This window comes from Perna viridis, chromosome 5, assembly GCF_037379345.1.
Source record: "Perna viridis isolate PV_CMFRI_1.1 ecotype Kerala chromosome 5, ASM3737934v1, whole genome shotgun sequence".
Lineage (NCBI taxonomy): Eukaryota > Metazoa > Mollusca > Bivalvia > Mytilida > Mytilidae > Perna > Perna viridis.
Genome location: NC_142449.1, coordinates 32,898,284 through 32,921,893, shown reverse-complemented (window position 1 = coordinate 32,921,893; position 23,610 = coordinate 32,898,284). Strand labels below are relative to the sequence as shown.

Sequence of the window (23,610 nt, the reverse complement as noted above, 5' to 3'; positions counted from 1 at the left end):
TTTGTAAATATTATAACGAGGGTTCCCTAAGCATGATGTAGAATAATATTGTTGTAACAGTGTAAAATGTATATAAGTTATGACTTCCTTAAAGAAGAAATGTCTATTTATACACCGGTTGTCATGTTGTAATTTTATGGATGGTTTGAGGTTTGACGACAATTTTTTCACTAAATAAATGCAAGATTATGTTCAGATTTCTGAGAATTTTTAATCCCAATGGTTTAAGCTTTGAAGTATTCATATAATACCAGTAAGGAGAATAACCAGGATTTTAGCAGGAAGTGTCACAAATGTTTTAAAGCATATATAGCTGATACCATTAAATTTTCAGGTTACAGAAAAGTTTTTTTAATAAACGGCAGCTCCCGCAAACAATTATTGAGGGTATATAGAAAAGATCTCGCATCGATTTCACAAGAAGTCATAAGTGTAAAGTTGATTGTAAGTAATGACGTCACAAACTAAAATAGCATTGTGATGTCATAATTTACGATCAATTTCACAGTTACGACTTTTTGTGAAATCGACGCTTTGTCAGTCTGTTGGTTTTTCATTTACTATGTAAGATATTTGTAAGGGAAGATAATCAAGTTTCAAGGATTTATATGTGCAGGTCTCACTATCACTTCTAACTTTTCAATTTCTTTGCATGGTAAAAACATAATTTTCAAAGTTTCACTGTGAATTCCCAGAACAAATGACATCTTAAACTTGCATGCCATTACAAAGCTTGGAAAGTAGGGCTTTCAAAATCATTATGCTAATGTTACAATGATCATAGAAATTCTTCACAAATTTTACTCCAGTAAGAAATACTGAAAATCCACCTTTTTACCTTTTCTGCTAACTGACAGCTTGGAGGCAAATTACTCACACAATAACAATATTCATACATTTTTGTAGTAAATTACAAATATGATTTTAATGTACACATTCTCAGCTTTATTTTGACTACTTTGATCAGAAGACATACTAATAATGCCCTTACAATTCATAGATCTAGGTTCAGTGTGTTTTTGATACTACATAGGGAGGGGGTGACCATTTGACACAGAAGTGGTAAGTGAGACCTCAATATCCAATTTGAATCTTGGGTATTCTTTTGCGAGTCTGTGCACAGTGGGGCTATATTTGAATCACCTTGTCAGTCTGTTACACTTTCAATAACAAATTCTCAAGATATTACCAAGTTTCCCATGCGAGGCAAACGATATAGATCCAGCCAACCAGAATAGGTATCAGATGGGTCATCAGACATTGGTCAGGGAAGTGAATTCAAAGTAAAAGTAGCCTTTAAATTGATTTAAAATTAATAAAAATCAAAATATGCAGTTCATAAACAAAGAAAACAAATATCTATATTTTTTAAATAGACAACTATTTACTTGTCCTTTCTCACCCCTTTCAACTATCATTCCTTTTCAATGACTTTACGAAAATTGGAAAAATGTATAAGCTTGGTGCTCGTTGGTAAGCTGTGCTTAACTCATATTAGAGGGAATGCTTAGATATTTTGTGTAGTGCTTAAAAATTGCATGATGACTTGTACTGTGTTTCCTAATTGCTTATCTATTCCTGTTTACCATTTGTCATCATTAACCAGAATTGGTTGAGTGGTGGTATTCGTGCATTGTCTCGTTTTAATTTAACTAACAAATTTAGGAATAAATTGCTAAAATAAGCAATTTAAAACTAAATAACGTATGAAATTTTAAAATTCAATGTATGCATCAATATTTATCATCACAAACTAAAGATATTCTTTATGGGAGATATATAGTCTATATTTTAATAGAATGTATAGTATATTTACATGTTTATTACTATTTATGCTTAATGAGGAAAAAAATTCATGGCAATCTCTGACAAAATTACTCTAAATCTGTAACTGAATGACATCTTTGATACAGGTCATTTAAAGATTGAATAAAAATTTAGGGGAGTGTAATGGGAAATTTTCTAATAAAATTTGATCAAATTTGATCTTTCAGAATGTATCCTATAGATATATTTATTTTGTTTATGATTAAATTGATCATTACCAACCAGGGGGTTGTCTGATAATCTTTCAAATAGGTTTTTGAATTGAATATTCTTCTTCTTAAGCCCAACATCAAGAAAATAATGCTAATGCCTATAGTCTTATTTAAAATTACAAAATTTTATTAGTGTAATATGACTTTTCTAATTATTATGTTCTATGAATAGTAATGTGCCCATGTATTTCATTGATCATGTCTGTCTGTCTGCCTGTTTTATAGGTCAGCTTTTTAAATTAGATAATGTATTATGTTAACCAAACCAACCAAAATTATCCTTTGCAAGGCAATAGCTATTTACTTACTGGTGCCATGGAAAAATGTTTTCTTAGGCCAAGAAAAAAAATGTCTGTTTAAGGTTACCTTACCTTCCCTATTGTTTCTGCATATATACTGTTATGAAAAGAGGAATCTCGGAGCGGTAGTTCTTTCCATAAGCAAAATCATTATTACGTATATGATAACTATATAAAAAGACTATTTACTAAAACTTCAGGTACAAATAAATATCAAAGCTTGGATCGTCTAAGTATACCACTTCTTTGCTCATAAGAACATGTCATTTTCTGCAATTTTACAAAGTATCCACACTAAGGTCATTGTCCGTTTCGCTTCTGTTCCCTTAGGCAGAAGTTTATGTTATTCTCCATAAAACTTCAGGAAACGTAATAACATCATTTAGGGAACGTTAACATTAGGAAAAGCAGAGTCACAACACTGCCCCTGTTTTTAAAACATTTCATCCTTGAAATATTACATGTATAAATGTGGCTAAACACTGCAAAATCACAAATCATAATATCCAGGTACGTAAGTATATCTCATTTTTCCACCATAAGTTGCATGCATATATTTTCCTGTATTACCTGCAACAGTTTTCTTCCTAGTTTTTCTCATCAAACTGTCTATCCACTCGGTGTAAAATTTCCTGAATGTTACCTTGTATCTGGTTTTTCACACTAAAAACTTATTTAGTTTTGTAGATTTTTTGCATTTCACTAGTCACATGGTCATTGTTCTTACATGTAGTTCGGGAAATCTGTAGAAAAGAATCCATAGGTTTCATTTCTACCGAAACCTTAAGCTTTTTCTTCGGACAAGACTGTCTAATATGACCTCGTAATTTGCGCCGTGAACATTTAATCTTATCAATGGTCTTTGTATTTCAAAGTTCTTTAGACTGTTTATTTTGATGAAAACAGTCATTTGCAGTATGTGTTTGTGTATCAAACTTCTCTTGACAAAGTTCCTGCCACATGATTTCATTGATTAGATCACAAACAGTTTCAGGTTGTTGAACAAGAGTTCGATAAGCAATGTGTTGGTCTTCATAGTCCTCAAATAATGTTAATCCATTAAATAAAGGGTGATTCATTTCATAACTTGAACCATTCATTATGAATGTCAATCTTCCCCCTCCTTTAAAAAATGTGTATACAAAATAAATTGTTACACAAGACAAATTAAAGAAACTTTTCACTGTTTTAAAAAGTTATTTCTCTGCTCAAACCTGCATGCATACCTTGTACTGCGAATCATATGACATAGGTAAGGCCGCTGCTATCAGTTTTATGAAAAGAGGAATGTCCAAGCGGTAGTTCTTTCCATAAACAAAGTCAATACCGCAAACACGATAATTATATAAAAAGACTATTTACTAAAACTTCAGGTACAAATGAATATCAAAGCTTGGATCGTCTAAGTATACCACTTCTCTGCTCATAAGAACATGTCATTTTCTGCAATTTTACAAAGTATCCACCTAAGATCATTGTCCGTTTTGCTTCTGTTCCCTTAGGCAGAAGTTTATGTCATTCTCCATAAAACTTCAGGAAATGTAATGAAGTCATTTTGGGAACCTTAACATTAGGAAAGGCAGAATCACAACAAATGCCATAGCACATTTATTAGTATTTTTATAAAATGCCTCTGAACTATCTTTTTTTAATTCAGCACTATTAAAGAAAAGAAATCATCCCATAAGTGTCTACTGTGTCTAATACAGATTGTGGGATACCAAATTTCATGGTTTTCATGGGTTTGCTAAACCATGACATTAGGTTCCCAATGAAAAAGTGAATCTCATTGATGTGTATACTAAAAACCTCAAAACCCACGAATTCAAGAATCCCCGAACTTGTGTTTCTTTCCAAATCCATAATAATCGGTATCCACGAATTAAAGTACTTTCACAGCATATAAGATAAAAATATAATGATTTTACCTACCTACTTTCCCTATATGTTCTTCCAATGTAACCTTTAACATATTTTTTTCTTGTTTCTCGGCCTTAAAGGAAAAGAGTTGGTCTTCCATCGACTTCTCATCGTTCATGGAAAGTTTTAATCTCCTTGTTACAGCAAGTAACATTGGTAACTTTATGGAATCAAGTTAAGTCTTTATTTGATGGAGTGACCACCTATTTAAGGAAATTCATCAGGTAATGGTCATTCAATCAAGGCAAAACCTGGCCTGGGTTTCAGTAAAAAAATTCAGGTTGAGAATTTCCTCAAATCTTTAGTTTTTCCTTTAATCTTTATTTCAAGTGATCTGATTGGTCAAAATTTGAGGTGAGGACAGATTGAAAAAAATCTCAATCTGAGATTTTTTTGTGAAACTGGGCACTGAACTCTATTCCCTGAAGTTAGCTTTATTACATTACATGTATTACTTGTTATAAAACAGATATGAATTAAAAAGATGTTTGTAAGCAACATAGGCTCTGACATCATACTATGACAACTGAGTCATATTGAAATGGCAATCAGCACACCAAACTCCGAGCATTGTCTGACAATTGAACTCTCTCTAGAAGCTGTGGACAAAAAACCTTTCAGAAAAGGCAACTGTCTTGCAAAGTCAGGAAAAGTGAATGATTTTATATGGTATTAACTGATTGTCAATAGATGTTAGATTTGAATACCGTCTGAGAATTTTAAAAGGCCTGTCTTCAGTGGTGGGGAAAAGAGGATAACAAATGTCTGCTTCTGCAGAGCTTGTCAAGAAATGTGTCTAATGATGTAAATTTTTAAAAAGATATAGGCGCCATGGAAGAAAGTACAGATCTGGTTCAGTGTTGCATTCATACATTTTCTCTTTTACATGTGAATTTTTGTTTTTCATTTTATAAACGATTAAATATATCAAGGCCAACTAATTGACAATTCAGAGAAAGGCCAACTCAATAGACAGTTTGGATACAAGGCCAACTACATAGACAATTTGTTTGGAGACAAGCCCAACTCAATAGACAATTTGGAGACAAGGCCAACTCAGTAGACAATTTGGAGACAAGGCCAACTCAATAGACAGTACAGGGGCAAAGCTAACACAGTAGACAACTTGGAAACAAGGCCAACTCAATTGACAATTCAGAGACAAGCCATCTCGGTAGATAATTCAGAGACAAAGCCAACTCAATAGTCAATTTGGAGACAAGGCCAACTCGAAAGACAAGTTGGAGACAAAGTGACTGACCTGAATATCTTCATTTTTTTACAATTTACATTAGATAAAATAGGAAAAACATCTCTGAATATGGCATTTATTGGAAATTGTACCATTTAAGTTAGAAAAAAAACACCACTAAACAGGGTTTCCAATGGAAATTGTAGCATTTTTATCACATAAACACAATAAATATCTCTGGATTTCAATATTGCAGACAAATAACTGAATTAGTAGTCAGACAATAGGAAACCAGTCAGATTTAACCTGTTTGAATTGGCAGGAAGTGGCCTTGTAGAACTGCCATTAATTTTTCTTACTGAAGTATTCATAAGGACCACTATGATCTAATATACATATAGTTCTTATTCAGAAAGACATGTTGAGAGTAAATTAATTCTGTAACTCAAAATCCTACTTTATTGCATCAATAGTGTCACAAAAGTGTCAAAGTTGAACAATATTGTATTATCCATTGCTTTGTACTTATTGATGTTCAGCATAAAGAGTCTTTTTACACTGTGGCTAGCATATCCGTTAATAGTAATCAATATAGATTTAAACTAATTAGGCAGATTGAAAACAGGTTTATGCTCATATTATGGCAGACAGAACATGTGCTATTTGATATATATCAATCCCATGTTATTGCAGACTTCTGAGAAACTATGAAAATGATTCCTGGTTTCATATTATTAGTTTCAAATAGATGCAAAACAGCATTAAATTTGTAACAGAATGAAAAGTCCATGGTCATTTAAAGTACACAATACATAACCATTGTATGTGGCAATCATTTAATTTTTATTGAATCTTTTATCTTTAGACATTTACGGAAATCACAAGCTTTATAGAGCTTTTTTTTTCCTGCGTCACGGAAGGTGAAAGCGGGTCTAGTAGTTGCTTGACTCGTTCTGTACATCTTTTAAGCTTAGAGTGTATCTATTTTGTGTAATCAGTAAATTGAATAGCGTTGAAGTAATTTTATTCAAACTTTGCTAAGTGTTATTCAAATTGTTTGCTGACTTGAAGCAAAACCATAAGATGGGATATAACTCTGTATCTATTATGCCTATCAATTTACTATAAACATACTAATTTTTGCTATTTTCGTGATGGACAGGAAACAGTGATAAATAGTGCCAGTGTTTTTGAATTTTGACAATATATAATGCTATTTTTGTTTTTGAAACTGCGAAAAAATGATACCCGCGAATATGTTCATTTGACAGATTCCGGGAAATTTAGCAACGGCAAAAATTGATATATTGACAGGTTTCCTTTGACATTTTGTTAGCTTTTCCCCTGTTCCATCATTTTCAAGGAAAACATATATTGCAATATGATAAAATAAATTTAATGTAATTCTGACATGACAAATTTTATACTGTCACATAAATTTTGAATTTCCGCCAAACATGGACTTCCTGTTTGGTAGATACGATCAATTCAAAACAAGTATCGGTTATCTGTATTTTAGTAGGGCATTGCAACCTTGTGCTGAAATTAATTTACTTGGAATGAAAAAAAAAAACTGGAGATTCGATTGTTGGAATTCTAGTCTTGATCTACAAAATTTTGTATTAGGCAAAAAATCTATTTCCTGCTACCCTACCTACACTAGTTTTTGTGCCTATAATAACATTTGATAGCCATTTTGGCTCAAGCATTGTTAAAATCTAGAAGTTTCCCCATTAATTCAATGTAAAATGTTTTTGAAAAATAAAATAGTTTTCATACCTACCAACCCTATTTAATTTTTTCTTGCTGGTAGCAGGAAACAAGACTATTATTTTGTTGGTCTTAAACTCGTTTGCAAGCATCTTTCTTAGGTACATGTATTTAAAAAGTGTACAATTAGTATATTTTTTCGTTTAATTTTTAAAATTAAATTTGTTTATGAGGTTACTTTATATGGTTATAGTCATATACCAAACTCTAAAATCAAAGGACATATACAAGGTCAAGGAAAAGGAGACTCAAAACATAGAGAACAAACAACACAAATATGTGAAATGCAAACAAGCAACCAGGCATGGGTGCAGCTGCTGCAAAACTTTTTAAAAGCTGCTCATAATTATCATGGTCATACTCCAATCATATGCTTTTGATTTTATGATATCTCAAATAGTTAAAAAATAATCTCAGACTAAAATATTTTCAAGTTTAATGGTGGCACATGTTGCCAGGACTTCAGCAAAACCTGAAAGTATGTACTATGGTCTAGGTTCACCAAAAATGGTAGTGATAGACCCACCATTGTACCAATTTCATATATCTCCATTCTTTCACTTGCACCGATTTAAGTATTTCACTGCTTTGCACTTATTTACAGGTAAAGTACATAATTACATATAAATATAATACTGTATCTGTACTAATTTCTACAATGTAGTAATTTTCACTTTTTTTTGCAGAGGACAGAAAATTGTGAAAAATGGTATCTGTGAAATTGATTTTAAACATAATATAATGCTTATTATTTTTCTGTTCATATTTAATTGGAAATTTCATTGTGGCAACATAGACAGATTTTTGTGTTGTGTACAGAGGCTTTTGAAATTGACTTATCCTGTTCAAAATCCTCCTTCAACCTCCCCATGTTAACAGTTATATTCATGTTTTGAAAAACAATAATAAAAACAACATGCACATAACTAGCAAAAGGAAGAGATATATGTTGATATTGATAATTAAATTAAGTGTAAGTGTTTGTAAGAATCAGGCAAAATGGGGAAAAATCAGAATCATGCATGTGTAAACCCCTTCTATCTGACAATATAATATCACTCAAGGATACTTTCTCTGTTCGAAAAGACCATTATTTGATCTATGCATCATTGGCTTTGCTTAAAAATTTTTCAATACAATCTTAGAAAAATGAGTGCATTTCGATGAAATTGTAACTCAATGGTCCAGCACGATATGAAAAATCTTGTCTGTTAACTTTGATTCTGATGGTGCAAATAGTCAAATTACAGTATGAAAATGATGGGTCTTTTCATACCATATTTCACTGACTGCCTGATTCTTACAGGGAAATAAAACATTTTGATAAAAAACCTTAATTAACTGTAATTTACCTGTCACAAAAAGAAATTAATCAGGGAATGAGAAGAAAAAAATTTGCGTAAGTGTAATGCAAATTGGCACAAATGCAAAACACTGCATTATAACACCTTTAGAACTTTTAAAATCATCTTGTAACCTTTTCAAAATTACTTTTCAGCTGATGTCCAATCTTGTGATTCTGATATGTGCCAATATGATTGGCATGTACCACAAGTATCTGACAGATCTCACCCATAGAAGGACATTCCTGGAGGCCAGAGACTCTATACAGTCAATGAAAAAATTAGAAAGGGAGAAAAAACAACAGGTTAGAAAATTAACATTTATGATTTGTTTGAAAGTATTTTGTTCTCATATGAAGACAATGAATTGAATCACCAGCTATTTGGTTATTTGCAAGGAGAAAAAAGAAGAACTGGATTATTACAAAATGTCAGTCTGATTTGGAAAATTCTTATTTTATTGGATACCGCATGAAAATTCATGCCTGCATTTTTCAATTAGATTTCAAATATCGCTTACAGTTTTAAATTTATAAGGGTCAAAGGGGCCACACTAGAAAAAAATTAACTTTTTTATTTTTGGTGTGATTTCTAAAAAAATCTTTTATTGGATTCCTCATTAAAAATCCCTGCCTGTATTTTTAAATCAGATTTTAGATATCTCTTATGGTTTTCAAATTATAATGGGTCAAAGGGACCACATGTGAAAAAATCAACTTTTTAAATTTTTTGTCTGATTTTGAAAATTTTTAATTCAGTTTTAAAATTTTGTGCAATATAGTGTCACAACCATTTGATGTGACCATAAATAAATGTAAGTCCTTATGCTTAAGTGTGTCAAAAACAAATATTGTGTCCACACTAGCCCCAACCGTTCAGGAGTTGAACACTGTCGTCGTATCATGCTGCGCTTGGCAAAGCTTTTTATTCATTATTACATAGCAATATATAATCTTATCTTGTGAAATATGGGATAGGAAGTGATAGGTCAAAGTGTTCAAATATCATGATTGACATTATACTGTGTTACCAAGATTGGTTTTTCCCATCCCTGTTAAATGTGGACAAGCTATGGACTGATGTTTGAAAATGATGTTGGTTAATTGTCTGTAAGTCTGATCGGGAAAATATTGTATTATTGTTCTGTACAGTTTTATGAAATGATTTATCTCTTCTGTGTTTGTAAGTCATGATTGAATCCATTGAAAATAAGGAAATCCAGAATCGAACAGTAATCATAGGAATATAATCATAGAATAACGACTAGATAGAGAAATCTCAACAAAGAACTTGAAATAACCAGAAAAGTATACAAAGAAACAAAAATAAATGACCAACCTGGAATCAACTAAAAATTGGGAGTAAGAAACACATTCTAAAGGGTTCAAGTTAGCTATCAACTGTTATTAAGGTTCAGGACTTTTTAAGAATTTTAAATCAAAGGTCCACTTGAGGAAAATTAAAGGTCCTAAATAAAATTTCAGTATTAGAGATCGAAGATTCAAGATTAAGAAAAAAAGGAATTTAAAAGGTCCTGGTTAAGAAATTGTGGGCCTCAGATATTGGACCACTGCTAATTCAATCCCCTGCAGGCCACTTCCAATTTCACCGATTACTAACTTCAGGATTTTAATTATTGGTAGTACTTCATGCTTGAGCAATTTGCCCACTTGAGAATCACAGACATTTTTACTGTATTATTAGAAGGTAACAAAAGATTATTAGGATAAGTCCAACAATTTATTCATGTCATGAGAACTCTGTCCATAATACAGGTTTCCTACCTTTGAACCATAGAAAAAAAAACAATGGAAAATTAATTAATGGTGTTATTGCCTATTTGTAATTCCGTCATTTTCTAGTGGCTCTAGGCTGTAAAAATATTTCCCAATCAATTTCAGATAAAAGTTAGTTATAATGAATGGAAGGGAGATTTATTAGTTGTGTTTAGAGAATAGCATGTAAAAAATTTATACATGGAAAAGGACCATATTAGTCTCGTAAACAATTAAAACTCAAGTATTGTATGAGCATCGATGAAAAATTAATGTCATATCTGCATGAGTATAATGGCAAATTAAGTATTTACTGTTTCATGGCTTGTAGCTGCCACAGTGGGACAGAATTTGTTATGGTCTTATCTGGATGTCATAAAACATGTATATGATGCTGTATGATTTTACTGGAATCGCTCAATCATTTTAAGTATTGAAATTATTCATTGAGTAAATCTATGAAGGATGCATGTGACATGGACAATGTATGGCTACAAATTGTAATTTCTTATTTGTTTTGAAATCATTGGTCTGTACCTGAATAAATTGCTGCAAGAGTAATCAAGGCAACCAAGATTATAATGGAAGTCAAAAGAATGGAATCCAGGGACGAAGACCAGACATGGAAAACAGACATACACAACAAAGAGCATAAAATAACCTAAATAATACATACAAAGTAACAAAAGTAAATGAGTAACTCGGACTCCAGTAAAAACTGGGAGCATAGACCAGGTACAGCAATAGGGTAAGCATCCTCTGCTTTTCTAGAAACACTTGCCCAGTTGCTCATAAAAAGTCAAGTCCAGGGTAGACTGACATTTTTGTAGCAGTTGTATTTTGCACAATTCTTGTGGTAAGAACTAGCTGTCTTATACAGTCTTTTGAGAACATTAATAAGATTAAGGAACAAACTGCAAGTACTTTCCCCAAGTGGATTGATGGCAGAAACTGTGGAAAAAAGAAGGTGCAAAAGTTTCAAGTTTACTGTACTAGAACACCCGCTGAAAAGAATTTTAAATTCTGGCCCTTTCCCAGATAACCATTGTTAACTGTGCTTTTACTGATGTCTTAATTTGCAACTTGCTTATATATTTTTATTTTTGGTCTCGCTTCATTATTTGAAAAGAAGGAATCCCCATTATTTATACTTGTGTTGCAGAAAACTGTATGTGAAAATCCTTTAACCCATATTGGAGTTATTGCCCTTTTTTGACAATTTTTATTGTTGCCATTTTCTATGTTATTATATTAAAAAATCTCCTCCTTTTAAATTACTGAACAGACTTTAATGGAAGTTGAGATGCTTGTTCCTTGGGGTCTACTGAACAAATTTATATCCATGAAAAAAACATAAAAACTGGATGTAGCTTATCAAGGCAGGTGAGCAATTTAGGTTCTTTAGATTGATCCTCATTTCTTGAAATCTGCAAAATATCTGGATTCACACCTGACTCCCCCCTCCCCCCCCCCCCATATAATTATCCTTATGTAAATGTGTACATGATGCCTTTTTTTTTCAGTTTAGACTGCCTTTCGTACTATATTTATGCTTTCCCACACCAGTATTTTGAATGTCATTGACATGAATTAGTGCAGTGCAGAAGTTAATTATTTGACATGTATGGCTCTGACAGAATTTTTTAACTTTTTTTTTCATTTCTGGTTGCCATTTTGGCTGGTATTTACATGCAACTTCCTAATGCCGTCAATCAACACTTTTGGCCCTTAGCATTTGTTTAGGATGATTCAGTTTATAAATTTGATATTGACATTTGTTACACAGACTTTCTGTAAAATAAACAATATTAAAAACGAATTGTCAAAAAGGATTATGGGGTTTAATATTGCTGCTCCGGCGTTAAACCCCAGTAATCAATCAATCAAACCTTTTTGACAATTACTTTTGACTATTGCTTATTATCCTTCATGTATTGAAACATTTCTCTACCAAGTTTACCTTGTCTTGCAGCGATCAGATAGTGGTCATTTCAAATAGAGAAGACTTCAGGTTTTTTCTCAGATTTTTCCAATTAGCTTGATTCTTACTAAGACTTGTACTCAATCTAAAGCATAAGTAAGTCTTTTACATATAATGAATATTCATTTATTCAAATGAGTAAAGTTTAAAACAGGGATACTTTGAAAATAAACAAATATCAAGAACTTGACTATTTTAAGTACTTCTTTGTCTAAGAATCAGGCAAAATGTGTATGAAGTGTTTTACATGAAGAAAAAAGCACAGGGATTTTATTGCATTATTCAGAGGGACAAAATGTAGGTGAATGAGACATAACATCACTAGAACATGTCATATTTTTGTGCTTGTTTTTTTAGCTGATGATTTTTGCTGAAATTAAGTTTTTTTTCTGTCAAATGGGACCAATATAGAAAAACAATAATTAAAATCAATTTACTATATAAAAAAAGGAATTTATAAATTTATTGATCTGGTTTAATTTTAAACCTCCATTAAAGCATTAATTTCGAAAAAAGGTAACAGATGTATTCCAAGCATCAAATTAATGTAATTCTGTCAAATAATTTGGGACTTATATTGATACCTGGAAATAATCTGGAGTTTCTAGGCATTTTAAACTTGTTGAACTGCAGACAACAATATAAAAAGATTTCTATCAATGGGGTGTCAGCTTTTAATTTCCAGGCATCAATTTTCGGACTTTCAGAGTTTGATTAATTACCACTCCTATATCTATATTTACTGCTAATCAATTTTTTTCACAGATTCTCATTTTTGCAGTTCGGTATGATTATCTAATTTTGTGTCTACCACTGTCTTAAAAATACTGTAATGAAGGGATGTATTTACTGCTATTTATCTTTTTGAAATTTAGGATGATAATCCAATTAAGGGTCTTTCACTCTAGATAGGTACTGTCACGATGAAGAGGCCTATTCGTTTCTATTTATTTTAACATTTTTTGCCTCTTTGCAAAATTAAGGAATTTACTGGTCCGAAAGTAGATCTCACCATTTTGAAGAAATAAGTAATTCTCGTCAATCAGTGCATCAAAATTGTATTCCTTTGTGTAAATTGTTGTATGATAGCTATTTTTGGAAAGTACATTTTCAGCAGTGTGTTTGATGTTTTATCTTAAATTTTGGGCAAGAACTTGTTTCACAGGAGAGGATGAAAAAAGGGGGTCTAGAATTACTTGTTGTTGAGAACTACTCCATGACCAGTAAATCGCTCACAAAAATTTAGTTTACAGATTTGTGGAAGAACTTTTTGTTCATAGCCATGAATTTAAGTGCCAGTCTGCTTTACAATCATGCACAGAGTGATTTACCTCATATTTTAAATTTTAGGAATTTTAACTTTACATAGCTAAAAAAAACTTATTATTGATGATTTAAAAGTTTTCTCCTTCATTATCCCTTCTGTTGTCAAAGAAAATGAGTTTCTTAGCAACAGCAATTTGAATATTTTACTAAAAACTGTATTTTTTTCAATATTTACACATAAAAAAAATTAATTGGATTTCATCTTTAATGTCTGGAAACTATAGAGACTATCTTCAAATCTAAAAGTTTCAAAACTGCACAAACAAAAATTTGGACAAAAAACAAACAAACAAACAAAAAAAACAACAACAAAACAAAACAAAAACAATCAGTAGCAAAGCCTGACATCAGGAGAGTTATTTCTAATGTGCGAAGTCGGAGGATTTCAAGTCCTAAAATGATGTCATTTTTAATGATTTATCAACTAGATAAAAAACCACAATTTCACTTATCATTTTTCCAAAGAAAACAATCAAGGATATCTGAATACTCTAGAATATAAATACCTTCATAGCAAACGGAATATCTGAAGATCAAACTGATTTATATGTATACTTACATTTTTGTTCATAACTACTACTTTTATTACAGTACAAATCTAGGATTTTCTTTAAGCATTATGTCTGAAAACAATAATTAAAAATACTAAAAAAAAAAAAGTTTCTTGCCTTTTAAATGAAAATCTACTCCTAGTGCAGTGTTTGTTTCTTGACCCTTGGAATCAAATTAAATTTGACCCGTTTTGATGTTTAAAATAATTAGTTCTTTTTTAGAATTATCACAAGACACTTCATACATTTTACTTTGAAATCTTATTATTACTTGATTTCTCCTAGAGCCAGAATATTTCATTACTGTAATTAGAATAATCTCTCATGAATTTGAGATCAATTATGACAAATTCATTATGCCAGCAGGCTACTTAGAACTAGTTTCTGACTATGTTGAAATACTGCTCTTGAGAATATTGAATTGTGTTTGGTAATGTGATTTCATTTGTAACCAGTGGATTCATTATGGGAGTACTTGATTAACATTGTATTTATCACTCAAAACTACTTCAGTATGGGTCCACTTGATTTGTTTTCTCATTTAAAGTTCCGGAATTTTCAAATTGGAACTAAGTGAACTGTTGATGTGTTATTTTTTTTTATGGTTTTATATTTTTTCTATTTTTTTTTTATAGTGAATATAATCATATGTATTTTTTTTTTGCTGTATTGAAAATATGAGTATTACTTAGTGATAAAAAATAATTTTCCTGTTTTTGCAATACTGACTCACAGGTCATAGGGTAGCATGCTAGTCTTGAGTTTGGAAGTTTGCAGGTTCAATCCTCAGCTTAATTATACCAAAGACATTATAATTAATTGGTAGTCAATGCTTCTCCATGCTACCAAACATGCACCATATTTGATACTTCTCAATGCCACCATGCAGCATATCAGTGATTTTCCATGCCACCAAATATGCAGGATATCAATATTTCTCCATGCCACTGAACAGGCAGCATATCAATACTTCTCCATGCCACCAAACATGCAGCATATTCAATGCTTCTCTATGCCACCAAACATGCAGCATATTCAATGTATCTCAATGCCACCATGCAGCAAACTAATGCTTCTCCATACAACCAAATATATCAGTGCTTCTCCATGCTACCAAATATATCAGTGCTTCTCCATACAACCAAATATATCAGTGCTTCTCCATGCTACCAAATATATCAGTGCTTCTCCATACAACCAAATATATCAGTGCTTCTCCATGCTACCAAATGTATCAGTGCTTCTCCATACAACCAAATATATCAGTGCTTCTCCATGCTACCAAATGTATCAGTGCTTCTCCATGCTACCAAACATGTGGCCTATAGCAGATACAGTAACGAATGGTTGACTATGAAAATTCTTACAACACATCCGATGATGATGTTTAAGGAGTAAAATTGGTCTTTTTTAGATGGTATGAACATTTCCTGATAAAGTTAATGGGAAAACTGAGAAGGAAATTTAAACTTTTTTGTCAGACAGAGAGTGAGACACATATTTAAATAGAAACAGAAAGGCAGAAAGTTTAAATCTTTTTATTTTATCTTTCAATTGATTATCATTCAAAGTAAGACCAATTCATACCCCCAAAACATCATTCCTGTATGCATTGTAAGAATTTTCTTAGACTCATGTACCATAAATCTAGAAAAGTGTATCTTTCAGTCGTCCCTGACTTTTTTGTAATTATAGATCTTTCAAAACTGTAAGTCACTTTAACTTGATTTCTGCTAATACATACTTTCATAGTGATAAAAATTCTTATCTTGGGGATTTAAATTATTGTATTTATAATCCTCTGAGCTTCCTCTATTGGAATGAATTCCTGATTTTATAGTAATTTCTCTAGTTTTATGATGCTCTGGCTTTCTGAACTTTTACTGTCAAATCATGGAAACTTTTGGTTACATGCTTATTCTTTTATAGGAGGAGCTTCTTAACAGCTGTATACCAGGTGATATTGTTGAAGAAATGAAGGAAGATATCACACAGAAAATGGTCTCACAAAATCATTCCTTTTATGATCTCTATGTACAACAGCACTCAGATGTCAGGTGAGCTTACTCAGTCATTAATGTGCCACATATGATAATCTTATTGTGCTCAATTCATATGATAATCATATGACAATCATATATTTAACATGTGGTAGTCATATGATTATCATATGATTCTCATATGATAATATGGGCTTGAAAACATATAATAACGATATGTTTGTGAAAAACATGTGATTATCATGTGATAACCATGCAATTATCATATGTTAACTGAAACATATGATTATCATATGTTGCTTGATTCATATGATAATCATGTGATGCAAATCATCTGATTCCCATGTATGGCACATTTGCTTGTGTAGGTCAGTGTTTGATAAAAATTTAAATCAGAAATGATTGAATTTGTTAAGGATTGGTCAGTTGTGACTGTGATTCCCAGTATGAGGTTTGTGAAACCAAAGGCAATAATGTTCAGAAATAATTTGGTTTTTAGTTTGCATAAAATTCCAGTATTGTCCGAAATCAGACTCACTTAAAACACCATTGAATTTCATCAATTATGATTGTAGTTGCTTATGTAGAATTTTCATATCGCTAGTAAATTACTGGTTTGAAAGAGGGTACAGAAGTTGATACAAGCTATGAATTACTACTGTAAACCGGGAAATTTTCGCACCATCTTTATTTTGTGATTTCTTTAATCAATCTACTTTCATGTAGCTTTAAATTCATGATTGTTCCCCAAATTGCATTGGAAAATTCTTCGAAGAAAATATTCACGACAGTTTAATTTTAGTGTAACAGGTCTTACTGTGAAAATACTGAAAATAAAACTGCTGTGAACATTTCACAATTTACAGTATACTGTTCCAAGGCTACAACGGTTCAGATATAAAGTTGTTTCTTTGAAGTTTAGGGCAAGAGGGTTGGTAAAATTTAAGATATGCAAAAGGGCACCCTTATTTAGTTGTTTTGAAATAAATATGTTTTAAATAATACCAGTATGTGTCAAAACCATAAGATAATGACTTAAAAACTCTTGTGAAAAACAAATGATACATCTAGAGTTCATTGTTAGATGACACTTTTGTCAAGTCTGTTAATGAAATATGATATAGTGTAATAGAAGTATATATATAATTTATGTTCATATCCCTATAGATACGGATATTTTTTACACCTACAGTACAGAAGTATGCCCTGAGGCGTAGCCAAAGGGTTACAGGGTACTGAAGGTGTAAAAAAATCTCTATATCAACGAATATGAACATATGTAACAAATTTATCACTGGTATTAGTCCAATAATGTCTATTTTAAATTCAGAGGGCCAAAATAAAGGCATTTATTATTTCGATAGTGTTGCCAATTTTAGAAAATGGTGTCAATTTTTTTTTTTTTTTTTTTTAAGGAACTATCTTTGAAAATTCATGTACTAGGTTTTAAATTGTTGTTTCTTTTGAATTTAAAGATTTTTATTTTGGCACCATATTTCATTGTTCATGCTGTCATAACTACATGCTATGAATAAAAGTATTTTGCATGGCTTGGAGATAAATATACATACAGTTCATGAACAAAAGCACAACCCAAGGATAAAAGAAATCATATTTGGTTTGAAGGGATATATTAATCTGATAACAACAGTTAAAAATGATCTATAATTTTTTTTGGATAAAGTCTTTTGAGTTTTATCCGTCATATGATCTGGTTAATATGAGGTCAAAAGTCAAGGTCACTGTCACTATTAATAACCACTCTTTAAACAAATCACTATGTGTCCTCTTATGCATCATTATTTCTGTCTTTATAGTATATTATATGCAGACATAGTAAACTTCACTCCTCTAGCAGCTGAATGTACTGCACCAGAACTGGTCAAGATGTTGAATGAACTGTTTGGGAGGTTTGACCAGTTAGCAAAGGTTTGTTAATGATAACTTTTTTATAAAAAAAAAACTAGGCATGGGATGATACTTGGTGTAAGAAAAAAACAAAAAAGTTCAATAACCTTGATGTTGTTTTCTATTTATAAATCTGATCATAGGAATAAGGCGTCATGAGGGGAAATAACTCTGAAAATTTCAATAGAGAGTATAAAATATTTTTCTAAAATGTTTCAATGGGTACACAACACTTAAGGGAAATAACTCTGTAAAAATCAACAAAACGTTTTATTTTGTGACATTCTGTTGTCAAACTTGAAGCATCTTAGTGATCAAAAGCTACTATATGATCATTTAAATTATTCCCATGAAACGTGATTAAAATTTCTTGAAATTTATATATTTTGTTTTTGTTTTTATCAAAGTTAAACACAGAATAAAATTTGAAGAAAGTTAAATGAGCTAAATAGATTTTAGAGAAGATGTTAGGTACACCCTTAAAACTTTGTCTTACAGACACATGTATTTGTAATCAATAACAGCTTTGTTAAATGATGTACATGTACCATAATGTTGTTTTTGGTGATGTCTTGACCTAGAGGAATATGTGAGACTTCCCTAACCTGCTGCATAATCAAATAATTCCTAATTTCAAACAAAATGACTTCGAGCAATTCATGTTTATGACCTCTAAATATATATAGGATATTTCTATATACACTTCCGTCATCATGAATCTTAATTTCTTAGCTCTACATGGTAAAGATGGAGATAATTGGAGTCACAGTATCACAATCACAGTTGAGTCACCATTTGAAATTTGTTAATAGATTTCTTCATTTGCTGATATTCACAATTATCTTTACATTGGTGTAAGATTTCATTAATTTAAATAAATTAGACAATGTAAATTGAATTTTTTTTATCCCATTTGAATTTTTGGTTTAGTCACCATGGAGTCACCATATTCCTTCACCATGTGGAGTTGAGAGATTAAAATCAATGCTGATGGAAGTTTTCTGAAAATTTGCTAAAAATACTTGGATGTAGAAATTTTAAGTAGCATTCAAGCTAAGAATCATGCAAAAAGTGATACAGGGGTGAAAAGCCTACTTATTTTTATTTTTGATATTTTGTTTAAAATGCTTCAGTAAACAGAAATTAACATTTGGTTTTTCATATAAACCGTGCTCATAGGAGATAAAAATTGTATAAAATGGACTGTAAAATTCAAAATTAAGGGAGATAACTCTGTAAATGCCACTCAAATACAATAGAATCTATAGGATTTTCAATGTTGATTATCTCCTAAGAGCAGGCAGATTTGAATGAATAATTACACATTTCATAGAATAGACCCATAAAACAACTTAATATCAAAAATAAAAATATGTAGCCTTTTTTGGGATGTATCACATTTTTCAGATTTTGCATGATTCTTACAAAGACAGCTACTTAAGTAGAAAGACCAGCTAAAGCAAACAAGCATATCATGCTGTCTATTATTGTTTTGATTGGTTTATTTTTATTTGATCTTTACTAATCGTTTCTTATGTTTCTGAAAAAAAAAGCAAATGTTCAAAGACAATAATGTAACATGTTCTCTTTCTAGAAAAATCAGTGTATGAGAATTAAGATATTAGGAGACTGTTACTATTGTGTGTCAGGCCTGCCTACTCCAACTCCAAACCATGCTGACAACTGTATCAATATGGGTCTTAAGATGATTGAAGCTATCAGGTTAGTTTTTACTATCTTTAAGGGCTTTCAAAGTTAATTTCTTCATTTCTAATATAAAAATAGGAGATGTGGTATGATTGCCAATGAGACTGTCATTCACCAAAATTTATGCAGTGTACAATTCAACATCTACAGGTCACCACATGGTATCCAATGATGGGCAAAACCCATACTATAAAGCAAGCTGTAAATTGCTGTAAAGTGAAACTATTCATAAAAGATGAAAATTAATCTATTAAATCTGTAGAAAAAATGTAAAACAAATAACAATAAACATAAAAACAGCAACAACCACCATTGGACTACAGGTTCCTCGCTTAGGACAGGCACATAAAATGTGTGACAGGGTTAAACATGTTTGTGAGCTCATGCCCTTTTTATATGATTGTAAATAAAAAAAAATGTAGTCGCATTCTGTTGTTGTCATCATGGTCCTAATGATCCTCCGTCCATTCTGTTGTTGTCGTCATTGTCCTAATGATCCTTCGTCCATTCTGTTATTGTTGTCATTGTCCTAATGATCCTCCATCCATTCTGTTTTGTCGTCATTGTCTTAATGATCCTCCGTCCATATTGTTGTTGTCATCATTGTCTTAATGATCCTCCGTCCATTCTGTTGTTGTCGTCATTGTCCTAATGATCCTCTGTCCATTCTGTTGTTGTCCTCATTGTCTTAATGATCCTCCGTCCATATTGTTGTTGTCATCATTGTCCTAATGATCCTCCGTCCATTCTGTTGTTGTCATCATTGTCCTAATGATCCTTCGTCCATTCTTTTGTCGTCATTGTCTTAATGATCCTCCTGCCATATTGTTGTTGTCATCATTGTCCTAACGATCCTCCATCCATTCTGTTTTGTTGTCATTGTCTTAATGATCCTCCGTTCATTCTGTTGTTGTCGTCATTGTCCTAATGATCCTCCATCCATTCTGTTGTTGTCGTCATTGTCCTAATGATCCTCCGTCCATTCTGTTGTTGTCATCATTGTCCTAATGATCCTCCGTCCATTCTGTTTTGTCGTCATTGTCTTAATGATCCTCCGTCCATTCTGTTGTTGTCATCATTGTCCTAATGATCCTTCGTCCATTCTGTTGTTGTCATCATTGTCCTAATGATCCTCCGTCCATTCTGTTTTGTCGTCATTGTCTTAATGATCCTCCGTCCATTCTGTTGTTGTCGTCATTGTCCTAATGATCCTCCGCCCATTCTGTTGTTGTCGTCATTGTCCTAATGATCGTCCGTCCATATTGTTGTTGTCGTCATTGTCTTAATGATCCTCCGTCCATATTTTTGTTGTCGTCATTGTCCTAAAGATCCTCCGTCCATATTGTTGTTGTCATCATTGTCCTAATGATCCTCCGTCCATTCTGTTGTTGTCATCATTGTCCTAATGATCCTCCATCCATTTGCTTGTTTATCTTTTGGTTTTTTTTTTCAATTACAAATTGTTAGGCATCATATTTAGATGTGCATTGAGGAATACTACTACTGTTGGAGGACTCCAAAGGGAGATAATCCAACTTGAAAGTTTATATGTTAAAACATCATAAGCACAACTTCTCCTAAATCACTCAAGAAAATCTGATAATTTTTTTTTAAGTTTATGCATCATATCCAGATATATGCATGAAAGAATGTAATTATTGTTGGAGGACACGAAAGGGAGATAATCCAATGGGATGGTTTAATTGTTTAAACATAAGCCCAACTTCTCCTAAGATACTCAATGGTTTTTGATGAGAATTTATAGGAAGATTATCCATCATTTGAAATTATGCACAAAGGAAAAAAAGGTTCCTACCAGGGAACATCAACAGGAGATAAATGAACTTCAACATTTTACATATAATATTTAATTCCAAATGAAGTGGTAGTGTATTCTCTTTGTGTATATATTATCTAGTTCTATATTTGCCACCATTCTCTTGATTCTTTCTTTGTGGCCTTACATTCAGTACTGTTTTAACTATGGGTTTCCTTTGATACAACTTTTATATCTATAGTTACAGAAAGAACTGCTTTAATATTCATTTTATAAATTAATTATTTCTTGAATGCATTGAAGGCCGATAGATAGCTTTTGACATTTTTCCATTGTCACATTGTATTTTGCCTCTTTGACACACTAATGTTTCCACTCTCTTCTCCTTATATACATATTTAATGTGCACGATGCCTATGGTAAAAGGTATTCTAATTATCAGTAAACATCAGTAATTTAACTCCACTTCATACATATTCAGTAGTTGTTTTATTCTACAAGCCATTGTTCTAGATGAAAGTTTTTCAATGTCATTATGACTTCACTTTATTTAGTACCCATGGGAAGTGATTAATTGTAAGTGTTTGTAAGAATCAGGCAAAATGGGAAAAATTAGAAACATGCATGTCAAAACCCCACCAATCTGACTATGTAATATCACTCAATGATATTTCCTCTATTTGAAAAAGACCATTATTTGATTTCTGCATCAGTGGATTTGTTAAAATTTGTTCAATAGAATTTTAGAAAAATGTGGTTTTCGACAGAGTTATCTGCCCTTGAAATGTTCATTTTTAGTGCATTTTAATGGAACTGTAACTCAGTGGTCCAGCATGATATGGAAAATCTTGTCTGTTTTCCTTGATTCTGATGGTGCAAATAATCAAATTACACTATCAAAATGATGTTTTTTTTCATACCATGTTTCACCTACCGTTTGATTCTTACTAGGACCTACACAATGTTGTAGAGAAAAATTAAAAACATCCCTCATGAAATATACTATGTGAAAGACAATATTTATGGTATTGATTAAAAAGCAAGCAAAAATGAAAATATTAAAATATATTCAATGTCAAGGAAATGCTACAGAGACAAAATGAAAACTTCATAAAATATGTTATGTAAGGACAATACTTATGTTATTGATCAAATAGCATGTAATTTGATAAGTACATCCAGTGTACTTAAATGAGGAAAGCTAAGCTTCCTGCTATTATTAGCTAATTGGGAATTTTACAAAATTTTGTGCATGATGTAGGTTTCTCAAGATTGTATTTATTAAAAATAAACATTTTTAATATTAAAAGAACTGGTATGTGTATGTAGTAAGGCCAAATATAAAAATTCTATGTTTATTGTTTTTAAATGAATAACAATGATAACACTATGTCATTGTATAAAGTAAGGCCAAGAAAAATCAAAGACTGAAGTTTTCAAAGTAGCTAATCGTCAAATATTCACTGTCAATGATTTTGGCTTCCTTTCAGCATACAAAATGGTACAAATGAGATATGCTCTAAAATTGGGTGACTTCCACTAAAATCTTGGTTCACTTGATATATATATAAATCGGGGTCCTGACGTTTATTTAGTCAATTGTAACAAACACCTGTGTTTGAATCAGAAACTGGGTAATATTACATAAATTCAATGCTAACCAATCATTTTATCTAGTAATGTAAACTTCCTGTAATACATGCAAAAAAACATGCATAGACATGTGTATGATATGTTTTAAAAGAGGTATATTGTAGCTATCTTTGGGTTGCTTATGATATTGACCAGGGAACCAGTTTAGGGACCAGATTAAGCAGCTGTCAATGAATATTCATAAATATCGGGGCATGCTAATGTATTTGACCTATATAGTCTTGTAACGAGCCCCAGTGTCTGAATCGAAAACTGGGTAATGTTCACAGCTAACCGATCATTTCATGTAAACTTCCTGTTCTCGTATAAGCAATAAACACATGCAGAACACACATGTGTGATACTTAAGAGGTACATTTTTATCTCATA

General features: G+C 31.7%; 1 protein-coding gene across 8 annotated transcripts in view; it reads left to right on the top strand.

Annotated features, from left to right (window-relative positions):
- LOC148617136 (adenylate cyclase type 2-like) overlaps nucleotides 1-23,610 on the top strand; it is a 99,220-nt gene that overhangs the window by 33,360 nt on the left and 42,250 nt on the right. For all 8 annotated transcript variants that reach the window (XM_088584464.1, XM_088584466.1, XM_088584465.1 and 5 more), the window contains exons 5-8: nucleotides 8,719-8,868; nucleotides 16,126-16,253; nucleotides 18,014-18,125; nucleotides 19,699-19,826. In XM_088584464.1, coding sequence (XP_088440590.1) covers nucleotides 8,719-8,868; nucleotides 16,126-16,253; nucleotides 18,014-18,125; nucleotides 19,699-19,826 — 518 coding nt within the window. The remainder of the gene's footprint in view (nucleotides 1-8,718; nucleotides 8,869-16,125; nucleotides 16,254-18,013; nucleotides 18,126-19,698; nucleotides 19,827-23,610) is intronic.